Raw genomic sequence first — 23,947 nt, 5'->3', positions numbered from 1 at the left:
AAGACCGGCTAACTTGGCTATGACTGAGGAAGATCCTTCAGCTCCTCACGTCTCCGACGGGAATCGAACCTAGGACACTCCTTCCCCAGGCATATGGTTGCGAAGCGCAAAGTCACTAGGCTAACCGCGCGGACTAAACGCTAAAGACAAGTAGCATAATGAAAAATGTAAAAAAAAAATAGAGGAATTGGACAAGAAATAGTAACACAATTATGCATTGGCTTAAGCATTTCTTTACAATAGCAAAGAAATGTATAAGTCAATCCAAGCTCTGACAAATAGATAGAAAAATTTCAACCATAATCCCTGTATAAAAGATCAAAATGGAAAAATCCTACTAGAGACACAAGATATCATAAAAAGATGGAAAGAATATGGAAAAGAACTGCTTGACTCTGATCGCACAGACGCACCAGATATATAAAATATGGATGGTGAGCCAATTACATATGAAGAAACGGAATACGCTCTCAGTCAAATGAAAACAGATAAAACACCAGGCTCTGACAAGATCCCTATCGAATTGTTAAAGAAAGTAAATAAAAACCCACTTAATGACCTAATGGTAGTCTTTTATAACATCTATGATACAGGATACATCCCTGATGATCTAAGGAAACCCATCTTTGTCACTATTCCAAAAGTTCCAAGAACTTTTGAATGTTCAGAATATAGACTAATAAGTTTCACAAGCCATGTTACAAAATTACTACTGAGAATAATCCTATAAAGAATAAAAGGCACTTTGTTAGTAGAAACAGAAGACACTCAGTTAGGTTTTCAAAAAGACAAAGGTACAAGAGGAGGAATTTTCAATTTCAAAACATTATGTGAAAGAAGCCTTCATAACACCAGAAAAGCATATATCTTTGCTTTATTGATTACACCAAAGCATTTGATTCGATAGATCACAAGAAATTAATACATATCCTACAGAACAACGGGTTAAAAGGAAAATATCTATGTACAATTACAAATAGATACTGGAATCAAATGATCTCAATAAGATATAAACATGCATATTCTGACAACTCTGAAATCAAAAAACAAGTAAGTAAGACAAGGATGTGTCTTATCACTCTTACTGTACAATATATATAGTGAGCAAGGTTTTAAAATTATTTCAGAACTGAAGGGTATAAAGTCAGGAGTAGGAACTTCAACAACTTCAGGTATGCAGATGACACAGTCCTTATAGCTGAATCTGAAGACGATCTTCAAAACTAAGTCAGGGAAATTTACAACAGAAGTTTAGACATGGGATTAATTATTAACCTAAAGAAAACAAGGTGCATGATTATATCAAAAGAACCAATAAATAAGAAACTAAACATAACCGTTAACAAAATCAAAATTGAACAGGTTCAGTCTTTTATATATTTGGGACAAAATGTTTATAGGCCGAGGAAATTCCCTTAAAGAAATAAAAAGAAGAACAGAGATAGCAAGAAAAGCCTTTATTGATATGAAAACTGTTCTAACATCCAGAGACATTAATACAGACAAAAGAAAAAAAATTAATAAAATGCTATATCTGGTCAACACTTCTGCAACAGTGAAACTTAGACTCTAAATAAAGAAGCAGAGAAACATTAGAAGCTTTCGAAATGTGGACCATCAGAAGAATGTTAAAAATACCATGGATAGAGAAAATGAAAAAGAAAGATGTTTTAAAGAAAGCAAAAATGAAAAGATCATTAATCAAAATAATTAAAGAACGAAACCTTAAATATTTTGGACATCTAACCAGACAAGAAGGCATTCAGAAATTAATATTAGAAGAGAAATTGGATGGGAAAAGAGGGAGAGGGAGACCCAGGAGAATGTGGTTTGAAGACATGAATGACTGGACTGGCTTGAAGTACCATAAATGTTTCAGAGCAGCAAAAGAAAGAAAAAAGTTCCGTGACATGGTTGATAACCTCCTTCTAGGGGATGACACTTGAAGAAGAAGAATTATTCCGAACAATTCCAAATGAATTCTTATCTACTCTATCTATGAAGAAGTAATCGCGAAATTAGAGTAATTATTTTAATTGCACTTTACGACTATTAAAACTGATCTAAGTATTAGGGAACTTTTTTAGCCGTTGCAAAATGCACTAGAGAACAAAAGGACTTGTATTGTGACTTAAGAAAACAAACTTAAGGAGGAATTTTTAACTCTTTCAAATTTTTTGGGTTTTTAATGAATAGTAAAAAAAAAAAACAGATAGTAAAATAAAATTTTCAGATTACCCTCCTTTTCAAAACCACAATGTAGAGTACTGTTGACTCGATTTCCATATCACATATATTGGTAATGTGTCAATCAATATTGCTGCCCTTCTCAAAGAACATAACACGATAACTTTCAAAAAATCGTGAACCTTTCAGACAAATCCGACCCATTTCAAGCCGCCTATGATCTCTCCATCCAGTTGAATAGGATACCATGTTCTTGTAGTCATACTTATGTGCGAGGGTGGTCTGAAACGTTCTCGGCATAACAATGAAAAAACGAATTTATAATTTCAAAATGATTTTTATTTTTCAACATAATCTCCCTTAAGACTAATACATTTATTCCAGCGATGCTCCAGCGCCATTTCCCGTCCCTGTAGTGGTTCTCAGTAAGATCTGCAAAATACTCCTCTACAGCGGCAATCACCTCTTGATTCAAAGGAAAACGCTGACCAGCGAGGAAGAGTTTTAGTTTTGGGAAAAGACAGAAGTCAGAGGGAGCCAAATCTGGGGAATAGGGAGGATGTTCCAACAATTCATAGTGCAGATCCCTTAATGTTCCCATTGCCAAAACACCTTTGTGGGCAGGTGCATTGTCCTGATGAACGATGATTTCTTTCTTCTGCAAACCGGGTATTTTCTCATGGATTTTTTCGTCTAGCCTGGTTAAAAATCGGACAAATATTCTCCGGTTATTGTTTTACCCTTTTCAAGATAATTAATAAACAAATTGCCTTTAGCATCCCAAAACACCGATGCCATGACCTTTCCAGCTGATGGAACTGACTTTGTCTTCTTTGGCGTTGAACAACCAGCTTCTGTCCACTATTTGGACTGCTGTTTGGATTCTGGTATGTAATGATGAATCCTACTCTTAATAATAAATCGACGCACAAAATCAGCACAAAATAGCAAAATCGGAACAAATCTTTCGCAAAGCTTTTTCATTTGCAATTCTTCATGCAAAATATATTCTACACGTTCTTTTGAAATGCGTATAGTCTCAGCAATTTCACTCACTTTGACTCGCCGGTCATTTAATACCATATCGTTGCACTTGATCAATGATTTCTGGCGTTGTTTCACTTTTTGGACATCCTACAGGTGGATCACCTTCAAGACTGGTACGGTCACGTTTAAACTTGGCAGCCCATTTCTTAATTGTCGAAAACGAAGGATAAGTGTGCCCATAAACTTTTATGAACTTCGAATGAATTGGTTTTGGAGTTAAACCTTCTTTTTCAAAGAATTTTATAACCGCACGATACTCAATTTTATCCATTTCAAGGGAGGCGGACAACACTTTTCCTTCAGACAGCTGTATAAAACAAACTACTTGATAGAATGACTTGCAATTTCAAATGGATGCTTATGAGAGATGTACCAACTTAGAAACAGAAATCGTGCCGATACTGTTGCCATCTATGGTCGAGGCCGAGCTTTTCTGACAACCCTCGTAATCCAGACAAGTCAAAATTCTGAGGTGAGAAAGAAATAATATGTCGATAACGTGGAGTACAAAAGGAAAGAAAGTTTGTGTTGGCTCACCATATTTTGATTATAAATCACGCTGTTTGATGTGATACATCCACCATAGCCTATTTAGAAGAATTTCATTTTCTTGACAAAAAGGAATCCACTTTGTTATTCACTCATATGGTTCCCTTAACAAGGGTTTCCAGATATCATTTAGAATTTAGCGTATCACACAACTTTTTGCAACAATATCTGCAAACTCTACAGAGAGATAGCTGACACATGGCGCAGGTCATTGCAGTCATATTTACTTCAAGTTGAATTGTACTTTTCGAATGATTTATTTACCATTAACCATTTAACATTTTACCATTAACTACTTTCTTCATTTCTTCTATAAAAATGCATGATGAAGCCGCTGTAGAGGTTTGCAAAAATCGTTGGCTTTGTTAATCTGTAGTAAATTATGCAACGGTTATAAAAGTTCGATAAGTATATCTGTGAATGTTTGATAATTTTAATTTTTTATTATTTTTATGATCCTAAAAATATAACAAAGCACACACACACACATATATATATACTGTATATATATATATGAAACGTCATATACAGATTTACATAAATATATCCCATATACAGATATATCGATATAAATATCAATAAATCAGTGATCATCTGTTGGTTAGTAATGTATAACTACTGCTTGGAGTTTTTGTGAATAGAAAGGGAAGATGTTTTTTCTAGCACATCTTGTCCTCAAAAACATCATTCATATTGTAGATTGAATGAAGAGAGGAACAAATTTCGGATCTTTTTTCTGGAAAAAAATTACTATTTGGAACTTATAGGATTGAAATTGGGAATTTTCAGTTATGATCTTTTATTTTCAGTTGAAAGCTGTAGTTTCAGACAGTATCCATCCACTCCTAAAACATCCTGTATAGCTTATAGAATCCAAAGGTCCGCTTCGAAAGAGACTCAGAACTCAGTAATATTCATGTGCATTTTCTCTCTAAGAGAATGAATGACATACCTTGACTGTTGCCAATAGTACAGGTAACCTTCTCCAACATATCAGCATTGACAATCAGTCCTTTCTTAAAATGGTATGGTACTTGAATATGTGCAAGTAACGCTAATCGGAAATATGTTATATCCACGAGGTATGGACATCTTAAAAAAATATGAAAAATCTAAAAAATTAGACACATAATTTGAATTTTAGTTCGGTGTTTCGTTTCTATTAATAGCCAAAGACAAGCTTTAAATATTGAAATTTAAACATAAAAATATATAAAAATCTGTCATTTTTTTTCAGTTTTGTTTTTAAATAACTGCTTTAATAAAGAAGTTAGTTTCAAGGTTAGTTTCGTGGGAGAGGACGGAAACTGAGAGAGTAAACATAAATTCCGAATTTTATATTTTGCCTTGCGATTAATCTTAGAGTTATTTTGTTTGATTTATGATCGGCATCGATTTATAACATCTTCAAACTGCGCTACTTTCGCAAGACAAACGTCTTGCGAAAGTAGCACAAAACACTTAACGGGAGGAATTTCTAAGTTTCCATCTTCTATATGAGAATTAGTCAAAATATAAACATTCCACTCTTCAATGGAAACCTATTATGAAAAGCAAAATAAGTTACTGACATAAAAGATACTTTCATTATAGCCAAATACTGTACAAGCTAGTGAAATAATAAGGCCATTCAGACACATTGAAATAATATCTCTGCCATTTAGAGTTGGTGGTGTTATATGAAGATTAAAACTTATTAAAATTAAAACGGCCACAGAATGGACTTCTGCAAGAATCCATATCATACTGTTTTTCGAAAATTCCCCACTCGATGGAATGCAAAAACTTTCCCTCTCAACACTGATTGTTAGTAGTCGATTGCTTGAAACTGGGTTTTTCTTTCAGCATTTTTTTTTATTATTTCCTTTTCTAAAAGACAGAATTATGTATTAGGATAGGATAATGTGGTTTACAGAATCGAAGTCGTAGGATTTCTCCATTAAAACTATTGCCACATGAGGTCAAAATATAACCAGCCCTTTTTCTGTTCGCTGTGACCCTTCTGTAAAACAGCTTCTGAACTTGAGTAAACGAGTAGAAAACCTTGAACAGCACCCTAATACTAAGAACGAAACTTTCTCCTCAAAAATCCGAACGCCGGAAGATAAGCTTGACCTACTTGATGATCGGCACCTAAACGCAAGTGCATCCTTTGCCAACTAACGAATTCAGCGATCTAATCGCATCAACAGTATACGACACGAATTTCAACTCCGTTATTTTGAACTTTCCAACTGAAAATGGTAAATCACTAAAAGAAGACATCCTCAAATTAGCTGGAGAATGCAACTTTGATGCTAGATATCGTCAAATGCCATCCTTTCGGACTCATAAATAAAAGATAGGACACTTTCCCCAGTCACGTATACATGCTCGACCTGCCCTAACATTCGCCCAGAGAGAGAACAAGGACGTCATCTTAAAAAACAACTTGAAGAAAAATGCCAAACTGGAGACAACAGTTGGATCATCGAGTACAAGCTAGTTAAATTAGTGCAAAAATCAAGTGACGCCGCTAGGAACTACCATGGAGACCAGTATGACACTGTATAGAAACGTGCAAGACCCTCACAGTCAAATATATGCCCCACATAACCTTGGATATCCATTTCACTGACATCCGTGGCCTCAACTCCAACCTTAATAGTGTCCATTACTATCTTCAGTCTACCAAATCCCATTTACTCTTTTTGGCAGAAATTCAAATATTACCTCCCCATCACTATTCATCTCAATATTCCAAACTACACACTGTTTAATTCCTTTCGACCCAAGGTGGCGTCTGAGCATATAACCACGCCGACATATCTTGCCAGAGAGCACCCAACCTAGAATTGTCCAACTTTAATCTTCTTTGTTTGAAAATATTCCTCACTCAGACAAATAAATTTGCTGTCTTTATCGCTTCCCTGATGCCACCAACCACTCTGAGCTCTTGAATTTCCTCTCCTTGTCTCACTTTCCCAACAGAAAAATCATCCTACCAGGAGATTTTAGTCCACAACACAAACTGGCTTTCCTCCTCCAGTTGTACAGATTTTGCAGGCAGAGATGCGGAAGCATTTGCCATCACTAACGACTTTGAATTTATATATATATATATATATATATATATATATATATATAGTGCAACCTGTGGGTTATCCATAATTATATTATAATAGGTATGCCACAGTAAATAACTTTTTATTATATGAACGATATTATCAGTACAACGAACAACAATAGGAATTGAATAAAAAAAAACAGTAATAAGCGAGCTTAACTGGAATACCTCTACGTATACAATCGCGTATCCATGGATTAAAAACTTCCGGGCTGAGATTAAAATTTCTTAAATTAAATTAAAATATAGTAGATAAAGTATTGAATAAAATTGTGGATGACAATTTCCCAAACTAGGAAAATCGAGACAGTCATTTCGATTAAGATTAGATCTATGAAGTAAGGCTTCAGTACTTTCTTTATATAAATTTTCATGTTTATATGTGGCTCTATGTAGTAGCTTGGCGTTTTGCCACTGGATGTTGTGGTTAGCCTTTTTGATTCCATGTTGTGCAAGGCCAGTTTGTGAGGTTTGATAAAGCAGATGTGGTCTTGATGTTGAGAATACGTTTATTTATAATCTTCCTCTTTGTCCATAGTAAGACAAGTCACACGTACATGGTACTTGGTGTACGCCAATTGGCATTAATGGTGAGAGTTTGTGGTGCTTTGGAGAAGGTAACAAGTTATGAATCAACTCATTGCCCATCAATCAAATCCAGGACGCAGGACTTCTGCACTTGAATTGCCAGTTTTCTGCCTGGACGCACACTATATGTGATGATGGATGTTTCTTATCTTCTCACCATTCAACTAATGCCGGATTCCACAAGGTTCTGTTCTCTCACCAACCATCTTCCTTCTATTGAGCCGTTCACAGGCCAAAGTGATTAACTCCACTTTTTGAATTTTTAAAATTTTAATGAAAAAGCACTTCATTGATGCTTAATTTTTTATATTTAAAATAAATTTCCTTAATAATTAGACTTAACACCACCAAATCACAATTTTTTGGGCCGTCGAATAATAAATTATTTATTTCAGAAGGCAACGTGATTAACTCCATAATCTTAAGTAATTCGTTGCAATAATGCAATTGAAACGCTTATAAGAATTTAGTTAACTAATTTTTAATGCAACAGTACATATCAAACAATTACTCGAAATTTAAAAAAAAGAAAAAAGAAAGAAAGAAAAGAAAAAAAAAAGAAATACAATTAACATGTTAAGCGTCAACACCAATTCGTTTACTTTTCGTTTACACCGCACAGATTTTATTTAAAAATGTAACCAAAAAATTTTTTCTATTACAGAATTTCGAAAGAAATTAGCTACTCATCTCACAAATTGTCGAGATAAAGAAACTGTAAATAGCCATACTATAAATAAGCCTTAAAAATAACGTCACCTTAGGCTAATTTTTAATATCAGAATATTATAAAATGTAATAAATTTTATTACATTTTATATCGTCTGTCACCAATCACTGACGCGGCCTCAACGGAAAACCATCGTCGGTGACTGACACGGAGCTTAACGTGTTAATATTTTCGCTTACCAATTCGATCAACTTCCTTAGTTATGCGAAAAATGATTAAAATAATAAATATTATTCCAGGTATATACTATTTTGTACATTTTATATGTCGTTAGATAAAAGCTACAATGTTTATTTGAATTTAAATTTTAATAGGAATTTTAAAAAAGGATGAATATTATATTATCAAATTTTTCTACTTTTTATTTTGTGCAGTTGATCGATTTGGCAAATGAGTGTCTCATATATCAATGACCTTTTCAGTTAACCTCCAACCAATACACAATTTTGCAGATGACAGCACATTGTACTTCCCCCCCCCCTTTCATTTCATAAACCTTATTCTACACAACTATCTCAACCTACAGAACATCAACTATCACTGTTCTCAATTCTGATCTCACCCAGTTCTGTCTTATTTCTCAGAAAAAAATAGAAAAAAAAACATTTTCTCTCAGTATTATTTTTCAAAACATTCTCACATTACCCAGAAATTATGAGATTTCTCTTGGAAATATCCTGACATCATGTCTATCATGGCATTAGCGCGTCACAGCCATTGCATCCTCAGCTTCTAAAAAACTGGGATACACACACACACGTATATATATATATATATATATATATATATACATACAATGGAGCACCCAGAGGGAATGCCGAGGGACCACGGCACCACCAGAGAAAAAAAAAACACTAGAAAAATTTCCAAAAATCTAATTAAAATTCATTTTTTTATTTATGTTGTGTCGTGTCTTCTATTTCTATACTACTTATGAATTAGTGGTCACATAAGGTGGGAATACCCTATAGCTCTCAGGAATAACGACCGCTGTGAACACAAGGCGAACGAAGTATTGCTCGGGCAGGCCGAGCGCTACTTCGTTTGCCCGAGCAAGAGGAGATAACAGGTATCATGGATTGGCGATGCAGGTGCTCAGTCATAGGTCGTATGCGATGCGATGCTTATATATATATATATATATATATATATATATATATATATATATATATATATATATATATATATATATTTTTTTTTTTTTTTAAAGCAAATAAATTCCGAGTCTCTCAATACTCTTCATCCTCCTCTCCGGACTCAACTACCTGCAATCCATCTATCCAAATAGTAAGGTCATCTTCGTAGGTTGACCTAAATGTTCACAACTCTATCTGGCTCCACGTTTCCAATACCATCGACCAAGCTGAATGAAATGCGGAAGTCTTTGATATAAGCAATGACCTAACACAATTCTTTTATCTACTTACCAGAATTCCTGATAGCCCTGTTCACTCTCACAATACTGATGTTTTCTTTTTAACTGGTTCGCCTTTTTAGATACACTGCAGAGTTCACCTCTCCTCTCGGTTACTCAAATCAAACTATTGTGCGCCTCTTTCTTTCTTTCTCTCTCTCTCTCTCTCTCTCTCTCTCTCTCTTTCCCAGAGAATGCCCTTCCTCCAACCACTCCCAACCTTGTGTTTTGAACGACTTCCTGAAATTCTACTCTTCTTTTCCATGGTCTGACTATTGCTTCTGTTTCTCTGATCCAGATACTCGATCAGAGCGAGTCACAGAAGTATCTTCACTCACATGAGGGCCTTTATTCTCCTTTCTATACAAAATTCTCGTCCTCTTTTCAAGCACTGGTTCAAACGAAAGTATACAAAATCATTGAAGAAAAACACTGAATTTACTGGATGGCTTACATTAAGAATCCCACTATTTTGTACTTATCCTCATGCTAAACCATGCAATAAATGCTTGTCAATCCTGAAAAAATCTAAATCTGACTTCCTAGAGGTCACTAGCAGAAAACGTGCCTTCTTAATGGAAGTCGTGCCTTTTGGTGTCTTGCTAACGTAATCGGATATAACTTCTGTTCACCTGCGCTTAAAACCCTCATTCAGAAGGTATGACTGTTACAGCACCCAAGATAAAGTTCACCTCCTTGCATCACTCTTTTCCTCCAATTCCTGAATAGGTGACCAAGGTAAATCACCTCTTTCTATACCAGAAATTGAGCGCCGTATGTTTTGTGTGCTTTTTTCCGGCAAAAAGACATCAGAAAAATACTAAACCAAACTGTACTCCAAAACGTCTTCTGGTTTTGATGGCATATTTCCAATTGTACTCAAATATTCCTCTCTAGAATTAATGCTTATCCTGTATCCTCTCTGCGATCTTTCTTACGTAGCACTTATTCCTCCGTGTGAAAGTTATTATACATCTATCCTGTTTCAAAAAGGAGGCAGAAATCTACAGTCATACTACCGAACAATCTAACACCTCAGTCCTCTCGCAAATAATTGAGAAAGTCAACAGAAGTCAACTTCTCCACTACCTAGAGACTTATCAGTTAATCAGAGACAACGGTGGATCTTGAATGTATTACACCATTCAATTTTAATTTATAGCAACTATAAATTATGAGTTTGATAAAATTATGAATATCTAGGTAGAAAAACTTTTGAAGTTCAATCCTGCATAAATAATATGCTGTTTTGTTTTCAAGTATACTAACGAAATGTAAGGAAATTATTGATTAGGTATTCAATGTATAATATTTTGTAATTTGGATTATAAAAGTGTGACCCTCAAAAGAAAGTAATTAATATTTTATGGTTATGCTTACTTTGTGAAAACTGGTAGTTGCGCTCCCATAACTCTAACTCGGCCTACCAACAAACAGATGGCGGCACTGATCAGTACTACCAACCTTAATGCCATATCCCTTAGCCATAGAGGTGGAGGTGTTTTCGAAGCCATCAAGGATTGTCCGATGTGTAGTAAATCAGGCAGTCTCAGCTGTAATCATTAAGAAAAGTGATAAGTGGACAGTATTTACATGTGATCGTTGAAACATTACTGTGCATTATCATTTTAAATAATATACCAAGGAAAATTGGCAATACAGGTAAGCCAATACAGGTCGGCATGTCAAGCTGTATACCATGTCATTAGAGTTTATTTAATTATTTTTTTATTTTATTACATTATAGGAAACCTGTTTTCAACGAAGCTGATGCGTTTCAGGATATAATTTCTTTATCAGAAGCTTTGTCACCAGAACAGAGCTCAACATCAATCGAAGAAGAAGAAAAGTATTCAGAAACGTTCCAAGTGGAAAAGTATGAAGGATACCTATACCCACAATATGTAGGTATAGGTATTGGTTGGAGTTATTAGCCGAAGCAATTATCAGGCTAGTGCTGATCTGTCAGTTGCTTGTATTCGATCATTGTTTTTTTTTTGCAGCGAGGTATCTAAAAGGTGTGTGCGTGTGCGTGCGTGAGGGTATTAGTACTCACCTTCAGCTGTAAAAACACTTCCCTTATAAATGCTGTTCAGGTCTTAGACAAGATTCGAGCAACCCAAATTTTTCTAACCAAAGAGCGTTCTCGATACTACTAAGCTACGGAAACTTTCTGTGTGTATGTGAAGATAAAAGAAAATCAATTCAGCATCATACAGAAGTAGAATATTATCCACATGTCACTTGAGATTGTGAAAAATCTCAAGTGACATATAATAAAATCTCCAAACCTCTAAAAATAAAATTATATAATGCAATTATAATACCCACTGTGTTATATGCTCCAGAAACGTGGATACTCAAGAAGACAGAGATAAGAAAACTGGAGGCTTTCGAGATGAAATGTCTCAGAAAAATAAATAACACAAAATGGACAGAAAAGAAAACAAATGAAACTCTGCGACAAGAACTAAAATATACAAACTCATTAATAGAAAAGATCAAAAGAAGACAACTGCAATGGTAATTACATGTCGAGAGACTGCCATTAAAAAGGCAACCCAGTCTTGCTCTGTATGTAAGATTAAAAGAAGAAAAAAAAAAGGAAGACTAAGAACTAATTCAATAACATCAATAAAGGTCAACTCCGAATTACAAACATGCAGACAGCTCACCAACCATGCAAGAAACCGAGACTCCGGGAGGTTGTTGTGGAAACACGAAAGACTCAACCCCCGTCCCCGAAGGAAGAGGATAGTAAGTAAGTAAGAGACTGCGAATAGATTAGGTGAAGTTTGAGCATGATATTTTATTTCATGATATTGGAGAAATTCAAAAACGCTAGGATATTAATTTTTGAATTTCTGCAATTGAAATACTTCGTGATCACTTCAGAAATTCTTCAAAGCAGGGGTCAGCATTTTTGTTTTCATTGGTGAGTTGAATTCGCATTCAACTTCATAATGGAGTGAGTTACAAGTAAAGACAATTAAAACTTTATGGGAACCAGTGTATATATTTATTGGGTCTTATTTTTAAGTTTGTGAAATCTTTTAAAAGAATTGTTCTAATTCACATTTTTTTCTATCAATGGTAATTTAAGTTACTTATATTTTAAGTATTAAAAGTATGTAAGATAGCTTTAATATTAATAAGCTGTCTTTTGTTGCGCACACTTTTCCTGTATATACCCAATAATAAAAGCCATTAAAATAATAAAACTAGCAAACATATCAGCCAATGTTTGATTTATCATCAAAAAGATCTAGATAAAAGAGATCGTCACAGCTGTGTCTGGGAAAGCTTTCATATCAAGCAGTATAGTAATGCTTATAATGATTTCAGAACGCATTGTCTGGGGCATCTGTTATAGATGATCTCAAAGACTGAGATATATTCGAGCAGTACAAGGCCAGCCTAACGAATAATTTGAGAGGAGAGTACCACTATCAGCAAAACTGCGAACAGAATCTGAGGCCAGTGACGGAAAATCTCCCATGCACATGAGGAAGAAGGTTAGCAAAACAACAGAGGATTTAGGTATACCTGCGCCAGTTAGAAAATCTGAAAGCGGGAATACCTCCTACCATGACATGTAGTGAAAGATCCGAGAGAAACTGCAATCAACCAATGAAAAAGAAAGGAAAGCAGACCGATAAATGGGACGCACCCACCGAGAAGCACTTGTTGCCAAACACGATCAAATACCCCGGAAATGTCAAGTACAACATCATAAGTTTCTCCAGACCTTTTCATGGCACCGGTCCACAGGTTGGGATTTCATGTGACTTGAAATCGGCAACGGATATCAAGTTAGATCCGTATAATTGGATTTCTTTTCCTGGACTACCCCGGCATACATCATAGAAAACATCATCAAAAACAGGCGGGAATCCTGAATAGAGCGGGGAATGAAGGATCCACTCCAACATTGATAAATTGTAGATGTGGAGAATGGAAACAGTAGTTAGACCATAGGAAAGAGGAGCAAAAACCCGGAGATCCTCCTCTTCCTACTTATCTGCTACTGTATCAAATTAAACGGCGCCGTTAATGGCTGGGAGGAGGGAGTTCCACCAGAGATGAAACTTGGATGAAATCTGAATACCAAGAAGAGATGTGATCCCAATAGCACAACTGAAAAGAGAGATAGTCAAGAGATAATCCAGATTGGTGAAAGACTTGAAGGAACCATTATATATTATGGTCGGGAGATATGAACGATTCTCTCTAGATACAGCAAATATCCTTCCCTTCCCTCTCATCCTGATGGCACTGAAGGAAGACGAAAGTAATGTTAGGGAATTTGGATTTCACGGATCTAAGTTTCAAGGACAATAAGTCAAGGAGATCAGAATAACTCTCAGAACCGTTGGGGTGGACGACTGGGACAGCAGATGAATAGTCCACAAATGCTAGGAAATCCTAAACCTCGGAAGGTCTAAAAGCCACGGGGAGGTCTGGTATTCTTTCCTTCTGAAAAGGAATATTGGGTTGTGCAAAAGCACAATCATCATCCCTTGACGGAAGGAATCATACAGAGCGAAATCTGGACAGTTAAGATGGGTTGCTACCGTTGTGGATGAGATATTATAAGATAATATGCTTTTTTGTATTTCCAGAAGTTTAATTCTGATTTGTTTTGTGATGGATGTGGGATTTTCTTGGGAAAAGTGAAACTATTCGTTGTCTGAATACCAAGAAGAGATGAAAGGAGTCTCTCAGTGAAATAAAATAGGTCGTTTAAATTACTGTCAATGCTATACAGCCAATGTATTATGCCTGTTAACTGCACGGATTTTATTTTCTGGCCGATTTGCTTACTTGTTCTGTATAATTAGTGGCATGAATTTGATGTCATATGCAAAATGTAATGAAAATCAGAACAAATACCAGAACAAGTTGAGAATAAAAATATATTCTCAGCTTCAAACATGGGCAATATGTCATGAGGAATACATGACACAAAGGACAGTTGTCAAATTTGTAAAGATCATTTGTCATCAACCGCACTTGCAATAACAGAGATTCCTTTAATTATCGAAATTGCATTATTTCAATGAATTGTGTTTATAAAATGAGAAAAAAAAAAACATGCTGTAATTTACAGAATATACACACAGAAAAGTATTTGTCATCGAAATGCAGAAAAAAAAGAAAAGAAAATGAGGATGTCGCAAAATGGTGACATGAATATTTTTGTTTATGAATCCATGATTTCTCTACAGTAATTCTATAATTATCAGACATCATCCAATGATTTATTCTTAAATAAACGTAGCGTGTTTATTCTTTAATAAACACGGATATTTAATGTTTAAAAACAAAGAAATATTATTTATTAAAAGGGTTCAGTGATTACTTAGTGATTACATACTTAGTGAAAATATTGTATCTCAAGTTAAATCATTTTAAACGTAAACTTGAAATAAAATATCCATATGCATGCAAAAAAGCAAGAAACATATTCTATAAATGTATTAATATTAGTATATTAATATATCATGTAATCATCAGTATATAAATATATCAATAATTATAAACTTTTTTCAAACTAACTTTTTTAATAACTAAAATGTTTTAATTTGCTTCAACCTTCATAATTTGCTCAAACTCGACACTATCATATCATAAGTCTTTGTATCTCTCTCGTACGTGAAGCCGATATTAAAAAAGGAAAAATGCATTTTTGTACAACTTACTTCGTTGTAATTGCAATAATTTAAAAAACTGAGGAAATTATTTAATTATGTTGGTTTGTTTAGAAATATAGAGTGCTGCTTAGATAAAACTAGGGTTAAGCTTCGCGGTTACTTTACTTACTCACCTTTTGAACAATGAATACTTCATATATACAACACAATCCAACTACTGTAATACCTTGCTCTTTAGACAGTGTTGCCATAGTCACTAAAATAGCACATAAAAGCATATGAACCCAATCTGGAAAAAAAAAAATAAAATAAAATGCCGCGTTATTTGCAACTTATTTTATTAACGAAATGTAGAATTGTTCTTCTAACAGTATATCGAAACTTTTTATGTAACAAAATAAATAAATAGTAAAACTCTGCTCCGCTCACACCATTCTCTGGGTATCATAATTTTAACTTCAACAAAAATGCATCTACTTTTTTCCCCTTCAGAAGTAGGCTAAAATAGGAACGAAGCGTTGCACGTAATTGCACATGAAATGCTTATTATTATTATTATTATTATTATTATTATTATTATTATTATTATTATTATTATTATTACCACGGGCTACTCCAGGAGTCCTTAGACTCATCGAGGGAGGCCCTAAACATCATGTTCACACAGCTGTTCAACATTCTCACAGTATCTATCATACCTTGCCTTGAACTCGCTCACTGTCATAGCACCCACAACAGACTCTGGCAGCTTATTCCACTCATTTACCACTCTAAAAGTAAAGAACCCAGCTCTAACACCCCTGCTAACCACGCTCTTGCCCAGCTTCCATGGGTGTCCCCTAGTTCTCTCACCACCAGTCCTGATCTCAAAAATATCATCTGAATTAATCCTATAGAATCCTTTTAGCAATTTGAATGTCTCAATCATATCTCCCCTTTTTCGCCTATCAACTAGTTTCTGCAACCCACAAATCTTCAACCTGTTCTCATATGGTGCATTCCATAGACCTGCTATCATCTTAGTCACTCGCCTCTGGATCCTCTCAACCTCCTCCCCATCAAGAAGGAACCGAGGTGACCAAATCTGGGCACAGTAGTCGAGATGAGTTCTTATCAGGGCTCGGTACAGAGGTACAATAACATGTTTTTCTCTGCTCGTCAAGGTATTTTTTAACAACCAAGTGAGTTGATGAGCTAATTTAGCTACTTTCGCAATGTGCCCCCTAAACTTCATCTCCCTATCCACCAACACTCCCAAGTCCCTGGCCTCATCAATCTCTTGAAGTACAGTTCCACCAATGTGGTATACTGCTGCTAATCTTTTCACTCCGAAATGCATAACCTTACATTTTGTCACATTAAATTGACATCCATTCTCCTTAGTCCAGAACTCCAATCTATCTAAGTCATCTTGCAAGACTTTGACATCTTCTGCATTCACTATCGCCCTACCCAACTTTGCATCATCAGCGAACAAATGAACTGTCCCACTTAGACCATTCCCTATATCGTTAATGAACAGATTAAACAGCAGTGGTCCAAGAACAGAACCCTGTGGCACACCACTAGTCACAGGCCGTTTTTTGGACTCTACTCCTGAATAAACTACTCTTTGATATCTCTCCATCAACCACCCAGCTATCCATCTCACCAACCCTATATCCATTCCCATATGTTGTAGTTTACGGATTAGAATTCCATGTGGTATCCTGTCAAACGCCTTTGCCAGGTCCAGCAGTATCACTGTAAACCCATTTCCCTTATCCAGTTCAGCCGTCACCTTGTTATAAAACTTGAGCAAGTTACTGAGGCATGATCTACCCTTCACAAAGCCATGCTGTCCTCTGTACAGTATCTCATTTTCATCAATCCATTCCTGTATTTTTCCCTTGACTACTTTCTCCAAGACCTTGACAACGACTCCTGATATGCTGATCGGTCGGTAATTTGCAACCATAGTCTTGGATCCTCCTTTATGCAGTGGAACTATTTTCCCCTCTTTCCACGCCTTCGGGACTAAGCCAGACCTGAGACTCAGATTAAACAACATGGTCAAGGGCACTGATAATTCATTAGCCGCTTCATGCAAGACCCGTGCCGGTATACCATCCAATCCCATAGATGTATTCACATTAAGGTTCTGTAATAGACTATTCACCTCCACTTCATTCATCACAATTCCCATATAAACTAATGGTTCCTTCATTTTTTCAACGTCACCACCTGGATGATATACTTTTGCAAAGTGCGCGCTCAGTAACTCCACTATATCGACTGGTTCAGTGAACTCTTTACCATCGTCATTCCTTAAAATCATTTTGCCATGTACAGTTTTTTTTCTTGCTTGCAGCATATTGAAAGAACTGTTTGGGATTCTCTTTTGCTTGCATAGCTAGTTTCCTTTCATAATCGGCTTTTGCTGTTTTTACCACACTCGTTACCCTTCTATCCTGTACTTTATACCGTTCGTGTGTCTGCAGGTCACCCCTTTCTTTAAATTCCCTCCATAGTTGTTTCTTTTTTTGCAGCTCAAGCTTAATGGTGTTATTCATCCATTTAACCCCTCCTTGTTTCACTATTCGGACCTTAGGTATACAATCAGCCATAACCTCCTGTAAATGCTCTTTGATCACTTCCCATGCTCTATCGACGTCCAGCCCTTGCAGTTGTACATGCCATGGCACTGATCCAAGCAATCTCCTAAGCTTGTCATACTTGCCAGCACGGTAATTCCACATATACCTTGTCTTAATCACAAATTTCACACCTTTAGCCACCTCCCAGGTCAAGACCTTATGATCACTCTCACCAATAGGTGGCAACATGGTCATATTCATTACAGTCAAATTCTCAGATACTATTACCTGGTCAAGCACTCTCACACCCCTAGTATTTTCAATTACATGCTGTTTCAGATAGTTATCCCTTAATAATTGAATAAAATCCATTTCCTTCCTCACATGTGTCCTCTCCTCCTTCCAATCAATGTTACCATAGTTGAAATCCCCCATAATAATTACCCTCCTTCCACTCATTTCAACAATTTGTTTATGCATACCATCTCCACCATCTATTCCATCACCTGGTCTATAGCAGCACCCAACTGTATATTTTATTCTGCCAGTATCAATCTCACACCAAATAGCCTCAAATGAGCTCCTTTCACTATCCTGCAATACTTCAATTCTCCTTGGCTGCAGTTCATCAGCTATCATCAATAACACCCCTCCCCCAATTTTATTCTCTCTGTCCCTCCTAAACATACTATAACATACACATTCTATCCCACTAACTACATCATCTTCCGTCAGCCATGTTTCACTAATGCCAATAACCTGTGGCCAGGAAGAGCCAATCAAGGCCAAAAATTCTTCCTTCTTGTTCCTAATACTCCTGGCATTAGTATACATGAATTGCAGTGTTCCCTTTGTCCCACCCCTATCTTGATGCGTTATTCTAAATATCCCATTCCCATTTTTGTCCTTATTGCTGGCTCAGGTACATTATATACATTTTTACACTCAACTGTCTCACTGATGTCTGGATATCCACTTCCCCCCCTCCTTGGTAGTTCTAGTTTCCCTGGTTCTGCACATCCATTTTCACTTCATTCAGCAACACTTTTTCCAGTCTCCGCACACCAAGTCCATTCAAATGCAGTCCATCCATCTTGTATAAGTCCTTTCGCCCATCAAACTCATTCCACACGTCCACAAATTCCACACCACATCGTCCGCATAACCTCCGCATAATATCATTTGCGATTATGGCCCTCCTTCTAAACTCCTCTCTGTCATACCGCGGTAACAGACTCACCATTCTAACTCTGTCACTCTTTTCTTTCGCTACCTTTAACAATACTTTCAAGTCCTCTCTCAAGATTTTAACAATACTTTCAAGTCCTCTTCATGTTTACTTCTTATTGAAGTAAACATGAAGATATTCTACTCAGCTCTTTATGTATTGTAACAGGAACATGAAAATCATCGACTGTATTCTTGATGGAAAAACTACGTAAAGCAAGTAAACTAAATCAACCACTCAGGCATGGTTTCAGTGAAGATGACAATATCATCACCGAATCTGTTTAACATATACATAAATAGCATTCAGTTCATGGCTGTTTACACAAAGTCAAGTATGTCAAATAAGCAGATTATATTGTATTACTGACAATCCACACAAACATCGACAGTGATTTCTAGCACAACAAAGCCTATTGGACTAGCAAGCAACTTCTGCCATAAACTCAGTTACTCGTATAATGAATAACACTAATTAAACCGAAACCCAAGAATCATACCAGTGCATCAACAGCAATAGTAGCAGTAGTATGCAACATTCAGTTGCCTTTGTTCCGAAAGTATCTCGTAAATAACGCAGGGTATAGCTTAGTCTTGGACTAAACTTATAGGAAACCTACATAAGAAACCGGACATCATCATTAAAAAAGTCTTCCAAAAAACTCTACATGCGTTAATGTAAAAAAAAAAAAAAAACAGTTGTAAATCAGTATAGGGATAGTATTATCACCTACTCTGTTTAACATATACAAAAAGTCATCTCTCGAAACCAGTTTTAGTACGGTTGTTGTATTAATCGTTAAAATAAGTTAAAACTAAAAATGCACAGACTAGTTTCACACACTTATTAGTGGATTCAGGATGGTTGGTTAAGAAAGGGCGTAAAATTGCAACAAAACTCGGATAAAAACTGTAAGAACAAAACAATCAAAAACGAGGCAAAAGTGATGAAACACGCCTCAGCTGTTCCGTTTGAGGTTTGTAGGTGATTGTTGGAATAAATGAAGTTATAGTATGTTGAGAGATCTGAATAGAGGTTTCCAGGCATCATTTAATATGAGATCCTAATTCCTGTTAAGGAAGCTGTAAGCGAATGACACCACCAGTAGATTTATAGATTACATGAAAAAGGACGATGTCCTAAAGGTCACACGATTGCTGTATCAATCATGTGGTTTTGTGGATGCATGGAGTCCAGATTTTTCTTCTGTTCTATATTATACATATCGGATATGTTTCTTTATTTCTTATTCTAAAACTTTTGCTTGTCTGACATGTAAGATTGATCAACCACCAGGGGTTGCTGTCTTTTGAAGAGCTTAGCAGACTACAGAACATTTGCATAAGCTTGTAAACTATTCGGATATATTGCTGAAATCTCTCTCTCTCTCTCTCTCTCTCTCTCTCTCTCTCTCTCTCTCTCTCTCCGTCAGCGAACCTGGTGGAGATTTAGATTTCCGATGTATGGGATGGAAACCATGTGTCTGCGTACTGAACGTTAGCAATTTGGCTGGACGATGTATCAGAAAACAGTACCTTTTGTGCGGTGCTCTAGTCTAGAATATCTGTTAAGGACGAACTCAGAAGAGACTGAAATGTCTCTTTCAGTTTTTTCTTATCGTGCAAAACAGAGATTCCCATTTTAGGGTGTGAATTATACCTAATATTTAGCAGTAATGGTGAAAAGAAAATAACGTATGTGTGGGCTTACGGAAGATCTCCGGTGATTTCTAAGGCCTAACTTGTTTACTTCTCTAGGTTAAAACATCAAAACCAAATAGTTTAACTTTTTAACTGGCTAACTTGTTCTAATGTGAATCGGATTCTTCTATGGAATGAGTTCAGAAAATGAGAAAATGAAGAAAATTGCATAAATGGAATATATATATATATATATATATATATATATATATATATATATATATATATATATAAAACGATAAGACTCAGCACTCCGTCAACAGAAACGTTCTCTCTCTCTCTCTCTGGTGGGGGTAGCTATATGCTACCATACTAGGGAAATGATTATGAGCAAGGTGGTTTCCCTTGCCTTCCTTGCACATGTATATATATATATATATATATATATATATATATATACAGGGTGTTCGGGATAAATTTGACATATTTATAATTAATTATATTTTTCCGTAAGTTACATGTATTAACACACACTTCTCTTCATTTAAAAGTTTGGACCCTTCTTCATTCATATACAAGATGTCAGAAAGGATGGATAGCTGGAACCCACCTGAATCATGGAAGAGAATAACTTGTATCATGATGATTCGTGCCCGCCATCAAAATAAGGATATTACGACTGCTGCCCAATGCTCCCTGAATACAGTAAAAACAATCAGGCATGAACTAGAGACTTGCAATGGTGACTACGAGGATATAGCAAGAAGAAAGATCCCTAGCAGACGATCTGATTGCGTTCGTACAGCAGAATTCCTCGCAAATCTGCAGGAACAGGTGTTGAAGAACCCTGGCATTGGAATTCGGGCTTTGTTCGTGGAGTTGCTAACTGTAGTCAAGCCCTGGATAACAAGGGTAGCCAATGGTAGGCCGTATGTATGGCAGCAGGATTCGGCCCCTTGCCACACCTCTGGGAAAAGTCAAAAATGGTTGTCTGAAAATTTCTACGACTTCACCAGTCCAAATGTTTGGCCTCCAAACTCCCCAGACCTTAACCCCATGGATTATTTTGTATGGGGCGCAGTTGAAAAAGACACCAATCGCACTTCCAGTAATACAAAAGCCCAGTTAATGGATAAAATTAAAACAGTTTTTGCGGCCCTTCCCAGGGAGACTGTAGCATCAGCTTGTTCGAGGTTCCGAAGCAGAATTGAAGCTGTGATCGATGCTAATGGTGGTTATTTTGAGTAAATCTTGTTGATAGTATTGTAATTAACTCTGCCTGTAATGTTTTTTTGTCAATTCATTAAATTTAATAGATACAAAGAAGATTTTCTTTTTCCTTACGAAACTGTCAAATTTATCCCGAACACCCTGTATATATATATATATATATATATATATACAAGATGATAGAAATTAGATGACAAAATTTAATTAAATTATTTGTATTTTAGATACAGTCTATACCATATGGCTTAATTTTGTTTCGGTCGGATCATTTAATTAGAAAAATCCTTCTAACTCTTAATAATATACGAAATATAATCTAATATGATATTCCAACTAGTTATTTCCATGTTGTTAATTTTAGTTTTCGACCAGATAATTTTATTAGAATAATTTGGAAAGATAGTTAAATGATTAGATTAGCCAGCCTGACTAGTCGAACGGTTAGCTAATCTGCCCTCCAAACAAAAGGTTGCAGGTTGGAATTCTGAGCAGGACATAGATGTTCGTGATTGCCCTTAGGGTAAAGTATATTTTATCGTACGCTTATAAGAATCCTGAAGTGGCATGAAAAAGAAGTTCAACGTTTGTTTCCTAGAGCAGATAACGATCTGGAAACATAAACTATGTAAAAATAAATGAACATTTAAAAATATAATTAATGAATAAAAATGGAAAAAATTATTAGTTCACCCATGTTTTAAATGATGGTTTTACAAACTTTTCTGGATGAGGGTTATTTGAAAATGTGTTTGTAATAATTCTGCTGCGCCTTGAAGAAATTAAAGAAGTGTGTTATTTTTGGTTCGGTACTTCTTCTTCTTCTACGCGTTATTCCCGCTTCCTATGCAGGGTCCGCGTGTTACTTAGATGCGACTTCTTGTTAGTACTACTCCCAACCGACCCGTCGCCTGGTCTGCCGCTGGGGGGGGGGGGGGTTTGACTGTAGAGGCGTATGTTCACGGGGCCGGTTTGTCTGCTTGCGGGATGAAAAACGCCAGCTAAACTGGCGGAAAAAACCCTACTGACCGCGCCCAAGACTGGCTAACTTGGCTATGCCTGAGCAAGATCCTCAAATTCCTCACGTCTACAACGGGAATCGAACCTGGGACACTCCTTCCCCAGGCATATGGTTGCGAAGCGCAAAGCCACTAGGCTAACCGCGCGGTCTGGTTCGGTACTAATACTTGTAAAGTTATTTCAATCTTGGTTTCAGATCTTATGTAGTATCAGAATATACATGGTGACAAATTAATAAATATCTATTGTGCCTATACCAAAAACCGGTTCGACTTTCACAGTCTGAGCCTTTGTTGATTTTTTAAACAAAAGTGCCACTTGACAGAGCAATTGAAAATCAGTAAATTTATCACAGATATTTAATAATTCTCACGAAAAAGGCAGAAATATAGACAATCTAAAATTCGATTAAGTTTCGTGCCGCATAAATTCACAATCCATATCATATCAACTATACTGGTGTCTATAAATTAAAGAACAACGAGAAAACGATGATAACTCAAAGAATACATTAAGAAATTTTAGACAATTGTATGAAAAACTAATCTGATTTGAGATGTGAAAGAAACAGAGAAAAAAAACTGTAAATAAACAGTTTTATTCGGAAACAAATGAGTACATGAAGGAAATGGCCAAAATCAAAATTTCACAATGAGACTGTCAAAGTGCTTGAATAAGGAGGATAGTCACCCTTAACGACACAGCGCTCACAACGATGTTTTATGCCATTTTAATGGTGTCCAATAGCTCAATTAGTAATAACAAACAATACTCCTGCAGAGGTCTTCTATTTCCCTAAAGGGAGAGAGGGGATTGAGAACTCAAAGACACTTTATATATACTTACTAGTGTATCCTATACTAATATATTATACTATGTATATTATACATGTACTATAGTGTATCCGACTAGTGTATCCTATATTAATGTATATACCTACTAGTATATCCCAGACATGCTCATTAGAATTATTGTCAGGAG

At 36.0% G+C, this 23,947-nt stretch overlaps 1 protein-coding gene across 1 annotated transcript in view; it reads right to left on the bottom strand.

Moving 5' to 3' along the window:
• Window positions 1–23,947, bottom strand: part of LOC150102834 (protein O-mannosyl-transferase Tmtc3-like) — a 325,416-nt gene that overhangs the window by 92,065 nt on the left and 209,404 nt on the right. The window contains exons 6-7 of the mRNA XM_090398748.1: window positions 15,449–15,564; window positions 11,002–11,174 (exon numbers count right to left, since the gene is read on the bottom strand). Coding sequence (XP_090254874.1) covers window positions 11,002–11,174; window positions 15,449–15,564 — 289 coding nt within the window. The remainder of the gene's footprint in view (window positions 1–11,001; window positions 11,175–15,448; window positions 15,565–23,947) is intronic.

Source organism: Typopeltis vanoorti, chromosome 10 (assembly GCF_054136105.1).
Source record: "Typopeltis vanoorti isolate ZY-2024b chromosome 10, IOZ_Tvanoo_1.0, whole genome shotgun sequence".
Lineage (NCBI taxonomy): Eukaryota > Metazoa > Arthropoda > Arachnida > Uropygi > Thelyphonidae > Typopeltis > Typopeltis vanoorti.
This window is presented reverse-complemented; position numbering and strand designations above follow the sequence as displayed.